Below are 18,173 nucleotides of genomic sequence, written 5' to 3' on the forward strand. Positions count from 1 at the left end.
AACATTGCTAAAATTTGAGAAATTTTCAAAAATAACATCACTTCGAAGGCAGTGTACCATGAGTTTTTGAGATTTGAGCGCTGTCAAAATGTAGGCGATTTGCGAAATGGATGACCAATTCTGAATTGATGATAAATAGAAAGATCAATTGCCTAACGTAAAATATGTAGGTAATTGTGATTTTATTACGTCTGGTGAGCACTGCTGGCGGCTGGCGCTGCAATAAAATTGGTGCCGCCGTCTCTGCAGTTGGCAATGGTGACCAGTGCGCCCTCATCTACAGCTGCGGCCATGTTGACGATTAACAATGAGTGCTGCTGCTGAGTAATCCGCGAGTCGTAACCATGAATTTGTGACGAAAATCGGAGATCCCTCGAGAAATCCGGAGGCTGTGATAGTCTGAGATGGACCTGTGATCCCTATTTCAGGTGAGCGACTCAAAATCAAGGTGCTGCTCGAGAAATAGTGCCCGAATTTGTATTGACCCCGTTTTTGGTGCCTCGGTTTACTCAATCAACAGCCCTCAAATGTCGTCATGTTTCAGGGTCAATCGGACACCAGTGAAGTTTGATTATTCAAGATCCCCAGTCATCGATATAGTGGAATCAAAGCCTGCAAGGTTGGTGTTTTTGCTCTTTCTGCATGCCGAAAATCGCTACGAACAGCGATGCTCCGTGACGTCACTGGTGAAAGCAACTTTCCTTCCGTGTATCAAACTTTAATCAACTCTGCTGGAAGCACTGAATTATTTTGTAGAAACTCGACCACTTTTAGCATGCCTCGCAGATCTGTAAATTTCCTCCGGAGTCATGAGCGTTCAGTAGCCATTTTGCCTCGCGTAATAAGTTTTGTGTGCAGTGGCTAATTACGCCTAATTTTAACAACAGTACCGCCGCGTAGGCACCAGTGCACGCTTGACATGATCTGGTTCTAATCGAAAATCCTTGTAACCATTGCAGATGGCTGAGGTGGATCCGGAAACCCTGCTGGAATGGCTTAACACTGGCCAAGGAGAAGAACGGGACATGCAGCTGATCGCCCTCGAGCAACTGTGCATGCTGCTGCTGATGTCTGACAATGTCGACCGCTGTTTCGAGTCTTGTCCTCCAAGAACCTTCCTCCCAGCTCTGTGCCGCATTTTCCTGGACGAGTGCGCTCCTGATAACGTGCTCGAAGTCACCGCCAGAGCTGTCACCTACTACCTGGACGTGTCTGCCGAATGCACCAGGCGCATTGTGGCCATGGACGGAGCAGTCAAGGCCATCTGCAACCGCTTGGTGGTGGCCGAAGTGGCTTCCAGGACTGCCAAAGACCTTGCAGAACAGTGCATCAAGGTAATTGAATATCCGCTGAGTCAGCCTTCGCTCCTCATTTCCTGGGTGCAAAGAAGCCATATGAAATAACACACCAATATTTCAACCGAAAAGATTTGTTGTCACTTCACTCACTAAAGCCTTCAGCGGATAATCAACTTTGGTGCTCGCATGGGAAAACTTAAACCGCCTAGATTTTGTATGGATTGGCATTATCTAAGCGGTTGTCAGTCAAATTTTCAACATGATGGACTCAATTTTGCTGAAAAATTAGGGGTTTAAAAATATAATCACTGATATAATTCATAACACGTGCTGCAAGACTAATGAGCAAGATAATATTGTTTCTTAATGACTCATTATTTGCATTTTCTTAAATGTTTGAGGTTTTCTTTCAAGTGCTCCTAATTGTTTACATCCAACGTAGTATGTTATAATTCCCGCAACCTTTTTCCTCCCGCAGTTGCACAATTTCTTGTTTACTCCGCTCGAGTGCCCACTGATAGCAGGGGAATATTCCTATTACTTCACAAACATGTTATTCTTTAGTCATCTTTGATGTCTTGTCTCTAAACGAGAAAAAATTGCTCTCGCATCAGGTACTGGAATTGATCTGCACCCGTGAGGCCGGCGCCGTTTTTGAAGCGGGTGGCCTCAACTGTGTTTTGGGTTTCATCCGCGACCATGGATGGCGCGTGCACAAGGACACGCTGCATTCTGCTATGGCCGTGGTGTCCCGGCTGTGCACCAAGATGGAGCCGCACGAGGCCTCGCTGCCCGCCTGCGTGGCTGCCCTGTCTGACCTACTCAAACACGAAGACACGCACGTGGCCGACGGCGCCTTGCGTTGCTTCGCCTCGCTGGCGGACAGGTTCACTCGCAGAGGGGTGGACCCGCAGCCCCTGGCCCAGCACGGTCTCGTCAACGAGCTGCTGCAGCGCTTGTCCTCGGCCGCGGGCGCAGCCCCCGCGTGTCCCAGCACCCCCGGCGTGGCCGGAGCCTCCTCTGCCACCCCCGAGACATCTAAGTCATCAGCGTCTGTGTCGACTATCATTAGTCTGCTGTCCACCCTGTGCAGGGGCAGCCCTGGAATCACACATGATCTGCTAAGGTCTGAACTGCCCGACGCCATCGAGAAGGCTCTGAAGGGAGATGAAAGGTCAGTCATTCGTAGTTATTTATAATGCGGGCAGTGGGAATAAATGCCATGCGATCGATATATCCTGCCCTCAATGTATTTGAAATTTACAAGGACAGAATAATAAATCCACATTAATTCTTTTTATTTGAGTGCAAGAGAAAAAAGCAAAACTAAATTTTGTAAACGCATTATGTTTGAGCCATTTCCGTGAAGTTCTGTGGGAACTTGAGGCGGTCTTGATTATAATTTATCCTTTCGTGTGACATGAGAGTCACAGTTAGTTTTGTTTTCTCCCATTGTCTCTTGCCAGACGGGTTGCATAATGTAGAAACTGCTCTTGGCTAGTTGTGGTTTGAAAGCAGACTTGCTGTAATCAATAATTCATCAGAGTAAAGAATGCGATTAATTAAAGCAATTTCTTAGCGGCACTGATATTTTTTAACTTTCCGACCAACACGATTTTGTTCAACCGTGAAGTGCGCCTTCTTTTGCCTTTAGTTTCTTTCACCGTTGATCAATGATGCATGGTTGCGTAAACTAGCATGTTCCGCACCAATCGCCTGACCATGTAATATCGCTGAACAGTGGTTACTGTGAAAATGCATCCTCGCTATCTTATATTAATCATAATGATAGCTCCGTGACCTCCAATTGAAACTTATCCAATTATCAACATCACCATTAAACTTAAATCGTCTTTGTTGATTTCCTTATTTTTGTAAAAGGCATTATTATATGCATAATACGCAGGAAGTCATTTTGACGTTTTGTTCGAATTATGCAGCATTAAAAAATCTTCGAAAATAATGTTCTTGAATCCTTCTGATATAAACATTGAAAGTCTAATAAAATGAAATCTAATTTTTATTTATCTAATGTTAGAAGAAATTTTAGTTTGAAGATTTTGAGGAAAGAATGTTGTAAAGCTCCGTTGATATTTTTCAATGTGATCATAAATAAATACGTCATATCAATCTTGCAGGTGCACGCTGGACACAATGCGCCTAGTAGACCTGCTTCTGGTCCTGCTTTTTGAAGGCCGAAAAGCTCTAGCTCAAAAAGGCTCCAGTGTAATTTCTGGAAGCCAGCTGCCGCGTCTTCGTCGTATGGAAGGTGTAGGTGAGAAAACACACCGTCAGCTGATTGATTGCATCCGTAGCAAAGATACTGATGCGTTGGTCGAGGCCATTGACTCAGGAGGTAAGACCGTCCACTAATCAATGTGGCATGTTTTTAAGTATGGCGTGTGTGTGCGCAGGCATTGAGGTCAACTTCATGGATGATGTCGGCCAGACCCTTTTGAATTGGGCCTCGGCCTTTGGAACACAGGAAATGGTAGAGTTTTTGTGCGAGCGGGGCGCTGATGTGAACAAAGGTATTTTAATCGTTTTAACCTTCTTGTTATGAATGGGTGATTGGAATTAACTGAAACCTTAAACTTCTTACTCATGCCATTTAATTCGATCACTCAGTCGTCAGCCATCATAATATGTAAAATAATCTAGACGTAGGACTAATTATTTTCCCTGTGAAAAACCAATAGGCCAAAGATCGTCATCACTTCATTATGCAGCTTGTTTCGGCCGGCCCGCAATTGCCAAAGTGCTTCTCAGGCACGGTGCTAATCCCGATTTGAGAGACGAGGATGGGAAAACGCCGCTAGACAAGGCAAGAGAGCGCAACGACGAGGGCCACAGGGAAGTCGCAGCTATTTTGCAGTCTCCGGGCGAATGGGTTCTGGAAAAAGAAAAGAAGCCTGAATGCGAGGCTGAAGAGTCTTCAGAACCCAGAGGCGATCCTGACATGGCCCCTGTTTACCTTAGACGGCTGCTGCCTGTCTTTTGCGCCACTTTTCAAAGTACCATGCTGCCTTCAGTGCGCAAGGCCAGCCTCAGTCTCATCAAAAAGATGGCCCATTACATCCAGCCGGCTCTGCTCGCTGAGCTCTGCACTGGCGAAAACAACTGCGGCTCCACGGTGGTCGAAGTAATCGCTACTGTTTTGGACAACGAGGTTTGTGCCTTAAATTAAGGTTTGTAACCATATCATTATATCGTTTGTTTGCTTAGGAGGACGAGGATGGCCATCTTGTCGTGTTGAACGTAATTCAAGACCTGATGACCAAAGCTCCTGAGGCCTTCCTCGACCACTTTGCCAAACTGGGAGTGTTCACTAAAGTTATGCAGCTTGCGGGCCCCCAGGAACAGCAACAGGAAGCTTCAGGCGGAGCAGACGAATCTGAAGAAACCGCCGCCGAGGAAGCCAAAGAGATCCTCATGGGTAAAGCGTACCACTGGCGGGATTGGAGTTTGTGCCGCGGCCGTGACTGTCTTTACATGTGGAGCGACGCCGCTGCCCTGGAATTGAGCAATGGCAGCAACGGGTGGTTCCGCTTCATTCTGGACGGAAAACTGGCCACAATGTACTCCAGTGGGAGTCCAGAAGGCGGCACAGACACCACTGGTAAGTTTTGTGTCAGTGAGAACTGTGTCGTGTGACTAATGTCATCAATTCATAACCAGGGAAAGGAAGAAACACTGAGACATTAACTACAGAAGGTAAATAACCCATTTTCACTGTCTTTTAATTAACAAAGCCGTTTCCGCTATTTGCGCAAGACTAACATTTTCTGTATTACAGAAAGCAGAGGCGAGTTCTCTGAAAAACTCCAAAGAGCCAGATCACAGGTGAAGCCAAATACTCCAAGCCAGCCGATCTTGAGCAAAGTTGGCTCAGCTAGACTGGTCGTCGGAAACTGGGCACTCTCGTGCAGGAAAGATGGAGAGCTACACATCCACAATTCAGATGGACAACAGGTGAAAATAATTAGCTATATAATCATTTAAAGCTGACGTGGTATCATAGCAGCAAGCAACTATTTTGAGGGAGGACCTGCCGGGTTTTATTTTTGAATCAAACAGAGGCACAAAGCACTCATTCATAGCCGAAACATCTCTCGGGCCGGAATTCTCTGCTGGATGGACTGGTAAACGAGGAAAGAGACTGAGATCTAAACTTGAAGCCATGAAACAAAAGGTATTTCAACCTTCATATTTCAGCGATCACCAGAATTTAACAAAATGAAACGCGCAGGTTAAGATTACGGCTCAAGAAATCTACGACAAGTACTTCAGAGCCGCCCAGGCGCAACCAAGGGGTGTTGTGGCCAAACTAGGAAGTATTGTCGGCCAGATTGAACGTGCCTGCCAAAAACAATGCATGCCTGCCCGCGAGCACGGAACTGGATGGAGAGAGTTGCTGACTGGAGCGCTCAAAGAACTGGCCACCCTTCTGCGGGAGGAAGGCGTGGTCTCTGCCTACGAATTGCACAGCTCAGGACTGGTGCAAGCACTTCTTGGACTGCTCGCCACCAGCCGTTGGGACGACGAGTCAAACGGTCGCCGTGCCAAACTCCACAAGCAGCGTGTTCACCTCTTCAATAAGTGTTTTGGAGAGGCAACTGCTGCCAGCGGGCCGAGCTCTGCGTTGGTCCTCGTCAGGAAACTAGTTGCTGTATTAGAGTCCATAGAAAAATTCCCTGTGTACTTGTACGACACACCTGGAGCTGGATACGGCCTGCAGGTGTTGACCAGGAGACTGCGTTTCCGTCTTGAAAAGGGTGTTGGGGAAAGCTCTCTTATCGACAGAACCGGAAGAAGTCTGAAAATGGAGCCGCTGAGCACTGTATCTCAATTGGAAAGACACCTTTTGAAGATGGTGGCGAAACAGTGGTATGACTTTGAAAGGTCCACCTTTGCTTTCGTGCACAAGCTAAAGGAAGGATCTAAAATTGCTTTCAAACACCAACATGACTTTGATGAGAACGGTCTTCTCTACTGGATTGGCACAAATGCCAAGTAAGGCGTAAAATGTGGCACATTAAGTTTAGATTTCACCTATATTTTTTACTTGCAGAACGTCCCCAGAGTGGGTGAATCCTGGACAGTACGGTCTTGTGGTTGTCACTTCCTCCGAAGGCCGCAACCTTCCGTATGGGCGTCTAGAGGATATCCTTAGTCGAGATTCGTCTGCACTGAATTGCCACACCAATGATGACAAGCGGGCTTGGTTTGCCATCGATCTTGGAGTGTGGCTTATTCCAACTTCCTACACACTTCGCCATGCTCGAGGCTACGGCCGATCAGCATTGCGTAACTGGCAGCTACAGGTACTGTAGAACATTTAAAATGTCAAATCTAATTTATGCAATATTTTTACTACATGTATAGGTCTCAAAAGATGGCATTATTTGGGCCACACTCTACAGCCACGTGGATGACTGCTCGCTGAATGAGCCTGGAAGCACCGCTTCGTGGCCTCTTGTGCCTCCTGGAGAGGAAGGACAGGGCTGGCGACACATCAGAATCCAACAGACTGGCAAGAACGCGTCTGGCCAGACTCATTATCTCAGCCTCTCAGGATTTGAAATCTATGGCACAGTGACCGGTGTTTGCGAAGATCTTGGTAATTATCATTTGCGCAATGTAGAATTGTTTTGACTGCTCTTTTCGCAATGTAGGCAAAGCTGCCAAAGAAGCTGAAGCAAACTTGAGACGGCAACGGCGCCTACTTCGCACGCAAGTGCTGAAACACCTCTCTGTTGGTGCAAGAGTTGTCCGCGGCCTCGACTGGAAGTGGCGTGACCAGGACGGTAGCCCTCCTGGTGAAGGAACGGTCACTGGAGAACTCCACAATGGCTGGATCGACGTCACTTGGGACCACGGCGGCTCTAACTCGTACAGAATGGGCGCTGAGGGAAAGTATGATCTGAGGCTGGCTTCAGATCCTGAAGCGCTGGCATCAAAGAAAAAATCTGACAACAACAAGAGCAGTGTGCTCACCAGCAGGAAATCCAGTTCCACGCCTAGCTTGCCTGAAGCAACAACAGACTCAAAAGGTTCAGTGGCAAGCACTGATCAAGCTGCGTCTGCAGATAATTTGGCTGCAAAGGTATGTTTCAATCACAAGTTGCTAGAGTTTATTCATTCAAATATTATTTTAAATATTTTTTATTTAAAAGTACAACTGGGTATTTGGACATTTTTTGTAACAAAGTCATTCGCTGACTTAATGTTGTAAGAAGGAATGTGAGCCAAATTTTTTTAAGGGTGTTACCCTTTGATTAAAAACTTTGAAGCCTAAATTAGAATATTTACTTCTTGAAATATATATTTTTTAACCAATTTGAATGGAATTCATCGTTCTCAAGTTTTGACATCTTAACTTCAAATGATTTTTATGCTCTTGCTCTCAGCTTGCAATAGAGAACGTTTTTTTAAATTCGAATAAGCTGAAAATGTCAAATTTTAAAATTTTAGCAGGCAGCTGAAGCAATCGCCGAGAGCGTCTTGTCGGTTGCACGCGCTGAGGCGATCGTGGCCGTGACTGGGGAAAACCAGGCAGCTGCCACCGCTCCTCCTTCAGGAAACGAGTTGTCTGTTGTTGTGCACGCACTTCGCGACGCTGAGCTTGTCATGGGCGGCGACCTTGCCACCATCGTTGAGAGTCTGGCCCTGGGCGAGACCCAGCATGGCAAGGGCTCTCGCGGTGTCAAGATCGCGAGCGATGAAGGGGCAGCCTCTTCTGCGGCCAACAATCAGAACAACAGCGGTAAGAAGGATAAGAGTGTGAGTGTGCCCAACCTGTCGGACTTCATCACGCGACGCCGCCCAGCAGCAGCGGCGCCGCCCTCGCCCTCCCCTGCACCGTGCAGAGGAGGCGGCGTTTCGAGCCTTGTCCGACTCGCCCTCTCATCCAACTTCCCAGGTTAGCCCCTTTAACGGTCCACCCCGCTTACCTTTGTGTTTGTCTGATTTGCTCCCTGAACGAAACTGAGCCATTCGTGAACACGTTCCAGGCGGCCTCTTAAGCACTGCCCAGAGCTATCCCAGCCTCAGCTCTAGTGGAGCCACCACTGCGACCGGATCCGTATCCACCTCGTCCGGAACTGGAGCTTGTCTCAATCAAGCTTTGACCATGAGCTTGACCTCTACTTCGAGTGAAAGTGAACAAGTGAGTCTTGAGGTAATTGTCGTCAAAATTTTACTGCATAAAATATTCCATTCTTTCTAAAACTTGAAAAATGGTTTGTCAAGTTTACTATGCTCGTAAATGTGTCCCTGGATTTTTTTTAAACCAGGTGAGAAAGCTCTTCATTGTTTATTTTTTCTACATTTTCCAAAATTAATTGAAAAATAAATTTTTTGTGCTTACTTAATAAGGTAGTTAATATTATCTCTGTCAAATCAATCCCCACACATAGACATAACCTTGGTAAAAGTGGAGTTATGAAATTGATCCGTTCAAGATGTATTTGAAATTTAAATCTACTAATCATTTTGGGCACATCAATCAAATGTAAGTGTGCAAAAGTCCTCTACAAAAAATTACATATTTTTTAGATGTCCCTACCTTCAAAACTTTTAAGCTTTTGCAAATTACTATGAAAAACCAATAACATTCGTCTAAGAAATTGAAAATGTTGACATTGAAGGCAACCAAAAATTAATTTCACAATTAGAATCGTGGCATATTATGCTTACTTTTAATTTTTTCCGCTAATTTATGTTTAATACTTCAGGATTTCTTGGAAAGCTGCCGCGCTCCAACACTCCTAGCAGAGTTGGAAGACGACGATGAGCTGCCAGAGCCTGATGAAGACGAAAACGATGATGATGAGAATGAGGACGATGATGACTACGAGGAGGTCATGGTTAGCAGAACTTTGCTTGCCCTCATGGTATTTGGTTTTTTTCTGCTCGCAATCAAAGACTTAATTCTAATTTACTACCGCAGAATCAACGTGTGTTTCAGGAGGAGGAAGGGTATGAGGCGGCTGTGCGTGGTTCTGCTCTTGGAGGAAAACGCCGCAGCTGGGATGACGAGTTTGTTCTGAAAAGGCAGTTCTCGGCCCTCATACCCGCCTTTGATCCGCGACCAGGTCGAACCAACGTCAATCAGACCACCGACTTGGAAGTGCCCCCTCCCGGCTCCGAAGACTCTGGCAGCTCCAGGGAGACCACGCTGCTTCCCCAACCAAAGTTGAAATTAGTCCTGAAGGGACCCAATCTGCCGGGAGTTCCTGACCAAGAGATTTCGCTGGAAGATCCCGAGTGGACCATTTTCCGCGCAGTGCAGCATCTCGTTGAGTCTGCTGATCTGGGAACTCGTCAGGAGAAAATGCGCCGAATTTGGGAACCAGTTTACACGTAAGAAATTTCAAAACTGCTTTAAAAGGTGTCCGTTTCTGCGAATGCTCGTGACAGTAGTCCTTGTTGGAATAGAGCTACATGGATGATATATATATATATATATAGCATCATAAATTGTCTAAATATTTTTCCCGATGGTTTATGATTTGTTAATTGTTCGCCCAAAATTAATTTTTAATTAGCCTTTTGCGATCTTAAATTTGTTAGTTCAACAAAGAAGGGAAAATACCGACTAATGATGTAGCAATTAATTTTTCAGAATCATTTATAAAGAAGATTGTCAGGGATTGCTTGATTATCCGAGACAAAAGTCCACCCCGATCAGCAGTCCACCAGCAGCTTGCTCTGTGGAAGATGTGTTGCAGCTGCTGCGCCACCTGTATGTGATAAGTCTGAGCAAGGACGAAAACGCTTCCTTCCTGCCTGACGACTCAAGTGAGAGAGACCTGGGCGTGCCTCCTGAGGAGTTCACCAGCAAGAAGATCACCAACAAACTGATGCAGCAGATCCAAGACCCGCTGGTACTGTCTTCAGGCGCACTGCCGGTCTGGTGCGAGGAGCTCAACCACTCGTGCCCGTTCCTGTTCCCGTTTGAGACGCGCCAGCTGTACTTCAACTGCACCGCGTTCGGCGCCTCGCGCTCGATCGTGTGGCTGCAGACGCAGCGCGACGTGACCCTGGAACGGCAGCGTGCGCCCGGGCTAAGCCCACGCCGCGACGACCCGCACGAATTCCGTGTTGGCCGGCTGAAGCACGAGAGAGTGCGTGTTCCGCGAGGCGAGCTGCCCTGGGCTGAGCAGGTAGGGCTTCATGAATTTGCATCTAATAATTATGATAGTAAATTAATGTTTTGCTACTAGTACTATATTTTCAATTAGGCTGATCTTGTAATTTTAAGAACTCGGCAGTTTTCAAACACCTAAAAGAACTTGCAAGGAAACTCCTTCAACAAATAAAAATATTTTTGAGCAGTACCTTCTGCACTGCAAAAGGTCACGAACTAACAAGGCTTGACCCTTGTGTGATTTTTTCAGTAAAGCATCTGCCCCAATGTAAAAATCTATTGAGAAATTTCAAGAAACAACGCCAAATTAAAATTTCTGGGACTCACCGTTTTCAGTTAGTTTGATGAAATTACCCAACCCCACGCAAATCACTAAAATAAATCATGTTAAATTAAATTTTAAGTTTTAAATGTTAGTGAATAATTGGAATTCCTAGCAAAAGCTGCATTAAAATTTTCTAACCTATACTTGTAAAGTGAACGACAAGATCTGCGTGTGTAAAATGTGTCAACCTTGTTTTTCAGGTGATGCGGCTGCATGCGGAGCGCAAGTCAATCTTAGAAGTGGAATTCACGGGCGAGGAAGGCACCGGTCTGGGCCCCACCCTTGAATTCTACGCCCTGGTCGCGGCCGAGTTGCAGCGGCGTGACCTCGGCCTCTGGCTGTGCGACGAAGACGGACCCGAAGAGCCAAAGTCGCCTTCGGACCCTGGATACTACGTCAGGAGATCTTGTGGACTGTTCCCAGCGCCACTGCCACAAGACTCGCCCGCCTGTGATCGAGCAGTTCGATACTTCCACTTTTTGGGCGTGTTCCTCGCCAAAGTATTGCAAGACAACCGGCTGGTGGACCTGCCCCTGTCGCAGCCCTTCCTCAAGCTCATGTGTCACGGCGACATCAGGACCACGGTCAATGAGAGGATAGGCATCTTGCCCAGCAACACGATCGAAGAGGAGGTCATGATGTCCTCCTACATCAGCGAGGAGAGTGAGAAGGAACTGGAGCTTGACCCGCCGAAACTCTTCTCAGAGGATTCGTTCCCTTGGTGAGTTGCTGAATTTTTTAACATCTTTATTCACTCAATAGTGAACTTGAGAGGCAATATTTTCCCAGTTATTTTTGGACACATGGCCACATTTTCAGGGAAAACTTGAAAAATATAATCTTGCTGATTTAACTAATTTTTTTTACAATTTATTGGATTATTGTTTACGGAATTTTTTTAATGAGTTCTTTTCAATTGTAAATTTAGGTCTAATTTAAAATCTTCTCAATTTTTCAGTACCACCAACATTTTTCATCAGATTTAATACTTTCGCGTTAATTGATTATTTTTTATTTGTAATTTAATTAAAAATGTCTAAACCATGTTTCAGGTTTTCTGGCATCCTGGGTCACGAAGATCTCAAGGCTGTGGACCAGGTCCGAGGATTCTTCCTGCAGCAACTGCAGGACTTAGCCGCGCGCAAGAACCGTATCCTGCAGGACAACACGCTTAGCGCTGAGGCCCGCAACCACCAGGTGGCGAACCTAGCCCTGTCGATGGGGCAGGGTGGCGCCGTGGCGCGGCTGGAGGACCTGGCGCTGACGATGCAGTACCTTCCTTCGTCCCGTTGCTTCAACTTTGCTGCCGCCGACTTGCGGCACAATGGCGGAGACGAGGACATTCGGCTGGAGAACGTGGAAGAGTATGTTGATCTCACGCTGAAATTCTGCCTGGAGACAGGCATCCGGCGCCAAATGGAGGCCTTCAGGGAAGGCTTCAACAGGGTTTTCAGTCTGGAAAAGCTGCGCGCTTTCAGTCCCGAGGAGGTGCGGCTCATGATGTGTGGCAACCAGAATCCGCAGTGGACCAAGGAGGACTTGATTAATTACACCGAGCCAAAGCTGGGATACACCAGAGACAGGTAATTATTATTTTTTGTCATGATTAACTTCCCTTTTATTATATCTGATATAAATTAGAGTTGATCATTGGTTGTATAATGTTTCCCAAACATCAGCTAGCATCAATTCACTATTTTCATACTCTGTGTAGGTTTTTCAATTCATGGAATTAGAAATCCAGAAAAAATATATTTGAACTTATTTTTGTCGTATTTTACTCTAAAATTTTAAAATAAGGATTTTATTTTATCTCGCACCAGAAATAAAATCTCATCGCGAGTCATGTATGTTTGGCTGAAATTAAATTAACTAGGGATAATAGAAAATTATTATTTCAGTATTTTTATTATTTGTCTTTTATTTGGCAAATGGCCAACTTATTTTTTCTTAAATAGTCTGTGTTTGTTTCAGTCTCAATACGCTGATTTCTTTCATATTATCGGTTCTAGAAGACTTATTATATCAGATGCTGTCAGTAAGGCAAAAAAATTATTAATTTTTTATATTTAAAAGTTTTAGTGATTTTTTAATGTGCCTGTTTAGTCCCTCTGAGCAACAGCTGTCATCTCTGCATGTATTTTATTTTGAGTCAATTTTGCTCTTTTGTTGCAGTCCTGGTTTCCTGCGTTTTGTGGACGTCTTGGTGGCAATGAACGCTGAAGAGCGGAAAGCCTTCCTCCAGTTTACGACTGGCTGCTCATCACTGCCGCCAGGTGGACTGGCTAATCTGCACCCGCGGCTGACAGTGGTGCGGAAGGTGGATGCCGGGGAGGGCAGCTATCCGTCGGTCAATACCTGCGTTCACTACCTGAAGCTACCTGAGTACCCGACAGAGGATATTTTGCGAGAACGGCTTCTGGCTGCCACCAGGGAGAAGGGATTCCACCTGAACTAGACATGATGAAGCCTCATTCCCTGTACAGAAACTGCAACAAATAAATGAATATACATTGACTTAAATTAGCGTGGTATAAATAAAAATTGTTGTTTCATTAACAATATTACCCCCACTAATTTCAATTGCCAGCTATGAGGATTAAAAATATTTAAATGCACCATTTCTTGAAATAGATTATTAATCGCTCAATCAACATATTTAGTCAATAATTTGCTGTTCCTATCTACTGGGAATTTTAATCTTGTTAAGTTTTAATTATAACTGATCTCACTGCCGATGTCTGTTGCCAACTCTTTATCAATACTCAAATCCTCGTGATTCATCCCCCAGTCAAGAATATAAATAACTCGTGAAGGATAAAATCATGTGAGTCCTGGGCAAGATGTTGAAGACCGCTGTATTTTTCACCATCCTGGCCTTCGGAGCCTACGCTTTCCCTAACGGCTCTCCGACCACGTCATGCGAAACTATGGTACCACAGCATTCGGCCGATCCTCAACCACTCCCCGACTCTCCGTACACTGTAACCGCCACCGCCATCGACGCAGATCGCTTCGAAGGTGTCTTTTTCAATATATTGGGATTTCAAATGCTGACGATAAACCCTAAACTCGCGCTGTGTGAATTTTCCCAGTGACCATAGGTTCCACAGTTGGAGCGCCTTTTAGAGGTTTCCTCATCCAGGCCCGTTCTGCCTTTAACAACACGGCTGTGGGCTCATTCGAAGCTGCTGAAAACGCGAAGAGTATTAGATGCTTCTCAAATGTCGATGTATTATTTTCACTTCAATCGGAATTTGTTCATATAAGGAGATAATTTTATTTTGATTCCAAGTCTGCCTCGACCAACCTTGATGGTTCCGACAAAAGTTCCGTGACTGTGATTTGGAATGCACCTGAATCGGGAGAAGAAGTTCAGTTTCTGTGAGCTAAAAATAATAAAATGAAGCAAAGCATGCTATTTTTTAATTATTTTTTCAGAGCTACCGTTGTTCAAACATCAACCATCTTCTGGGTAAGAATTCCAGCCACTGTTGCAAACTGATGATGTTATATTCCTTCAGTATGAAAATAAATTTGAGATACTGATTATGAATAACAGGTTTGTTTGTAATTGAGACAAAGCATGTTCTTCTATCCTTCACAACTTAATCTGTTGGCCGATTCAGAAGAATCATTTTGGCAGCTTATATATGATCTCATTCGGTTATAGGTCTTTTAATCTACACCATTAACATACCATATTTCTTGATTACGAAAAAGATTTCTATAATGTTAACATTTTTTATGATTAAGTGAGAAACGGTATTCTATGTGCAAGAGGCGTTTATTTCTCTTTAACGAGGTTTAATTTTTTTAATTTTAATTGTTATTTTTCTCATTTTTAAAGATAAAGACTCAACCAATTGGGCAAAGCCAAAATGAAGCAGAGAGTAAAATAATTTTACAAATATTATTAACTTAAATAATGATACGTTATCATTATCAACATGCACAATACCTGGAATTACCAGTTTAGATTTTTTAATAGTAAAATTAATGTGCTGTTAGGTAACAAGTCTGAATTTTATCTCGCCGGGTTTGAACCCAAAAATCGAACCTTATAATGATTTGTGTTCCAAATGTCTGGTGGCTTATCAATACTCACAGTATTTTCCAATCCAAGTCTAATCTATGGTATAAAAGGCACTAGCTGTCAAATTCCCTTTACAAGTCCAAATTCGCGTTCACTATGCTGAAGATCGTTGTTTTGTGCGCCTTTCTGGCCATTGGGGCCCTCGCTTTCCCGGGCGGCGCGCCGACCACAGCATGCGACTCGATGACTCCGCTGCACAACGGCAGTCCCCAGCCAAACCCTGAGTCTCCCTACACCGTGACCGCCACGGCCATCGACACACAGCGCTATGAAGGTTCAGATTTAACGTTTTTCAATTTGCGCTCACGCATTATTTCACGTCCGTCTTAAATTTTTCTAGTGGCCATCAACTCCGCTGACGGAACACCTTTCAAAGGATTCCTCATCCAAGCTCGCTCCACACTGAACGACGAAGCCGTTGGCTCTTTCGACGTTGCTGATAACTCGAAGAACATCGATTGCTTCACAACCGTTGGGGTATTATTGCTGATTTAGCGTTTTAAAAATTTTTAAACTACTTCTTTGGAGCTATATTATTAATACTATTTTTTCTTTTTAGTCCGCGTCTACTCACATTGATAACAGCAACAAAACTTCCGTTTCTGTGATTTGGAACGCACCTGCATCTGGGGAAGATGTTCAGTTTGTGTGAGTTAATCGGATTTTTTAATATTCAACCTGTCTAAAATTATTTTTTATTTAACAGTGCGAGCGTTGTTCAATCAACACTCATCTTTTGGGTTAAACTTCCTGCTACTGTTGCGTAATGAACTCATCTTTTGGAAAATAAAAGATTCTTGTGCAATACTTAATACGTTTATTTTTATTTTCAAATTTTATCCCTAGGTAAAAACGTTGGAAACATTTTGTTTGTTTAAATTTAGACGTAAAATATTTTTCATTCATATATTATAGAATGAATGTGGTTCAAACTCGCGAACTTATAGAAGTGTTTGTACACATAGTCCTTATCAAGTGAGTATTAACATAGAACGCTCGATGAGACTTAGAGATATCAGGTAGATAAAAAGTTTCTGCTGCACGTGGACAGTCAAGTGACTTATCAAAATTTAGGCCACCTTTGATGTCAATGATGAAATCAATCTGTGCGAATAGCCAGTAGGAAAAATTGATTAGTTAAACTTCTCCAAAGATATGATTCATACTTAAATTTTTTACCAAAGATACAGTGCTTGTAATATAAGTATAATCTTTGTGTTACTTTCAGTTGTTATTTTATAATTTGATAATTAGCTAAAATAATCAATATCAATTTAATATGCCTTTAAAATTGATAGAAATTTCATAAATATCCAACTAGAAGATTAAATTTCATAATTGGTTTATTATAAAACTCTAATTATGTTTGTTATCTTCATAATTTATTAAAAAACAAATCCCCGTTGTTCACATTCATTTCTTCCTCAAAACCTCAGGGAGCGATTTCCAAAGGCACAATTTGATTTACCCAAAACTCACTACCTTCCTTAACCACGGTGTATCTGTAATAATAAAATTTTTATAAGAGACCCGAGGGATGAAAAATATTTGCAATGAACGTACACAAAGTTAATGTTGTCCAAGGGATCGCCTTCAGGAGCGTTCCAAGTAACTTTGACACTCGTAATACTTACTAACGCACTAGGATGCGTGGCACAATTCTGAAAAAAAATAATGATGAGAGACAATATTTTTCTGGATATATATTGGAAAGTTTAAAATTTTGTACATTTTTTACGAGATTGGCAACTCCCTGAAAACGAACAACTCGCGAAAACTCCGTAACATCGAAAACGAATAACATGGGCGTACGGGCCTCATTGGTGGAAGCCAGAGAATTACCAGCTCGTTTTACTGCCCCCGCGCCTGGGTTTATTATTGAAACGTTAGACATTAGTCCCTTGTGAAATCAAGTATATAGCGAGTCTGAAATCTTTCGCAATCCTCCCAAATCCAAATGGACTAGTCATTGCTATGCAAAGGGAGTCAAAAACGTAGGCGCATCAGCCCGCACTCGACCCCCAATCACCGCTCGGATTCTGAAATTGCAACGCTCACGCAAATCATTATTATCATTTAATGATGTTTCTAATCGCAGGAGGTAAATTTGAGACGTGTTTGCAAATAGAGCTAATGGGAAAGCCATTGTTAATAAATGTGTAAAAAATATTTCTTACTCCAGTGCCTCCTAGACAATTGATTAACTTGACTTCATTCTCAACTGCGTCAAAGGTGCCAAGGGGTTGACTGGTGCTGCGGTCGCGGGCCTGAATCATAAAGCCTTCGATGTTGTTTGTCTCGTCGCCATAGATGGTAACTGATTAAAATCGATAGAATGTAGCTATATTTAAAACATTTTTTGTTGTACACTTACAATCAAATATTCTTTCTTCCTTTTTAGTAATTTCGGCCCAATATGGACTTGGTTCTGGCTGAGGCTCAACTCCATGTTGAGGAGTCATGTCCTGGCAGGCTACCTCCGGCGCCCCGGTGGGGAAGGAAAGAACGCCCTGGCACAGCAAAGCACACACAAACGCGAGCATCAACATCTTGCAAAGTGGTTCACAAAGAATCAGTCACCATTCAATCAGTGACGCTCATTTTATATGCAAGCGCGATCAGGTCAGATGCTAGTGATAAGCCAACACCGGTGAGTGTTAGCAAATAGAGTTACTTTTTATCAGATACGTGACACTTCCAGCAAGCAGTTTCGTAGAAAAAGATGATGTTTTCAGAATTTTGATATCAATTAAAGCCAGATTTCGTTTTGATGCGCGAACTGTTCACGTCAATCTTAAAAATACCCTTGAGCATATTTTTTATACAGCAGAAAACTATAAAGAAGAAAATAACGGTGGCTGTTGCCTAAGGCAATTCATAAATTAATTTAAATTTATAGCGTAAAAAAGCAAAGATTAAATTTAATGGATAAAGAGGCATAATTCTAAAATCAGAAGCAGCATATTACAGCGAAAACGCTCTATCAAACACTTAAAAACTGGTAGGATATAAATCTGATAAAACTAATTAAAATTTAGTGTGATATTTTGGTAGCAAAGTTTTTTTCTTTATCATCTTAATTGTTATTACATGAAAAAGAGAAATGTGTTCAAATTAATTATATTTGTCGAAACTAATAAGCGATAAGTTTTTTATCATCAAACAGGTTGAAGTGAATTTCTTCTGTAATGATCCACATAAAAATGACTTAACTCTAAATAATCATTTAATGCCACGTGAAGAAGATTCACATGTCAATGAAGCCAAAATAAATTTTGAGCTTATGAAGTCACTTGATTTAGG

At 43.4% G+C, this 18,173-nt stretch overlaps 4 protein-coding genes and 1 long non-coding RNA gene across 11 annotated transcripts; 3 read left to right on the top strand and 2 right to left on the bottom strand.

The window, feature by feature from the left end:
• Positions 1-249: 249 nt before the first annotated feature.
• On the top strand, positions 250-13,318 carry Ufd4 (ubiquitin fusion-degradation 4-like). Of its 7 annotated transcripts, none has more exons than XM_065476168.1 (23): positions 251-428; positions 545-619; positions 960-1,334; positions 1,913-2,472; positions 3,437-3,654; positions 3,713-3,829; positions 3,998-4,467; positions 4,524-4,917; positions 4,977-5,012; positions 5,095-5,270; positions 5,320-5,490; positions 5,548-6,311; positions 6,370-6,622; positions 6,684-6,918; positions 6,974-7,404; positions 7,773-8,220; positions 8,312-8,478; positions 9,035-9,193; positions 9,250-9,662; positions 9,925-10,465; positions 10,975-11,495; positions 11,827-12,357; positions 12,950-13,318. In XM_065476168.1, the coding sequence occupies exons 3-23, from the start codon at positions 960-962 to the stop codon at positions 13,230-13,232; spliced, it is 7,263 nt and encodes a 2,420-aa protein (XP_065332240.1). In that variant the 5' UTR covers positions 251-428; positions 545-619; the 3' UTR covers positions 13,233-13,318. The 7 variants fall into 7 exon arrangements, with proteins under 7 accessions (XP_065332241.1, XP_065332242.1, XP_065332246.1 ...); XM_065476173.1 differs by having other exon boundaries at positions 5,323-5,490; positions 9,268-9,662; XM_065476169.1 differs by lacking the exon at positions 4,977-5,012 and having other exon boundaries at positions 250-428.
• Positions 2,573-3,122, bottom strand: LOC135934434 (uncharacterized). The gene is made up of 2 exons (XR_010574118.1): positions 2,884-3,122; positions 2,573-2,821 (listed from the first exon to the last, which is right to left on the bottom strand). It is a non-coding gene; the product is annotated as an uncharacterized LOC135934434 (long non-coding RNA).
• Positions 13,319-13,551: 233 nt separating the features above from the next.
• On the top strand, positions 13,552-14,333 carry LOC135934435 (putative defense protein 3). The gene is made up of 4 exons (XM_065476176.1): positions 13,552-13,795; positions 13,870-14,006; positions 14,070-14,158; positions 14,216-14,333. The coding sequence occupies exons 1-4, from the start codon at positions 13,618-13,620 to the stop codon at positions 14,277-14,279; spliced, it is 468 nt and encodes a 155-aa protein (XP_065332248.1). The 5' UTR covers positions 13,552-13,617; the 3' UTR covers positions 14,280-14,333.
• A 574-nt stretch (positions 14,334-14,907) lies between these two features.
• On the top strand, positions 14,908-15,682 carry LOC135934102 (ferric-chelate reductase 1-like). The gene is made up of 4 exons (XM_065475621.1): positions 14,908-15,144; positions 15,211-15,347; positions 15,430-15,518; positions 15,577-15,682. The coding sequence occupies exons 1-4, from the start codon at positions 14,967-14,969 to the stop codon at positions 15,635-15,637; spliced, it is 465 nt and encodes a 154-aa protein (XP_065331693.1). The 5' UTR covers positions 14,908-14,966; the 3' UTR covers positions 15,638-15,682.
• Positions 15,683-16,230: 548 nt separating this feature from the next.
• On the bottom strand, positions 16,231-17,448 carry LOC135934100 (defense protein l(2)34Fc-like). Its single transcript, XM_065475620.1, has 4 exons — positions 17,245-17,448; positions 17,048-17,187; positions 16,434-16,531; positions 16,231-16,372 (listed from the first exon to the last, which is right to left on the bottom strand). Exons 1-4 carry the CDS (start codon positions 17,417-17,419, stop codon positions 16,303-16,305), a joined length of 483 nt encoding a protein of 160 aa, XP_065331692.1. The 5' UTR covers positions 17,420-17,448; the 3' UTR covers positions 16,231-16,302.
• Between the last annotated feature and the right edge of the window lie 725 nt (positions 17,449-18,173).

Source organism: Cloeon dipterum, chromosome 1 (genome assembly GCF_949628265.1).
Source record: "Cloeon dipterum chromosome 1, ieCloDipt1.1, whole genome shotgun sequence".
NCBI lineage: Eukaryota > Metazoa > Arthropoda > Insecta > Ephemeroptera > Baetidae > Cloeon > Cloeon dipterum.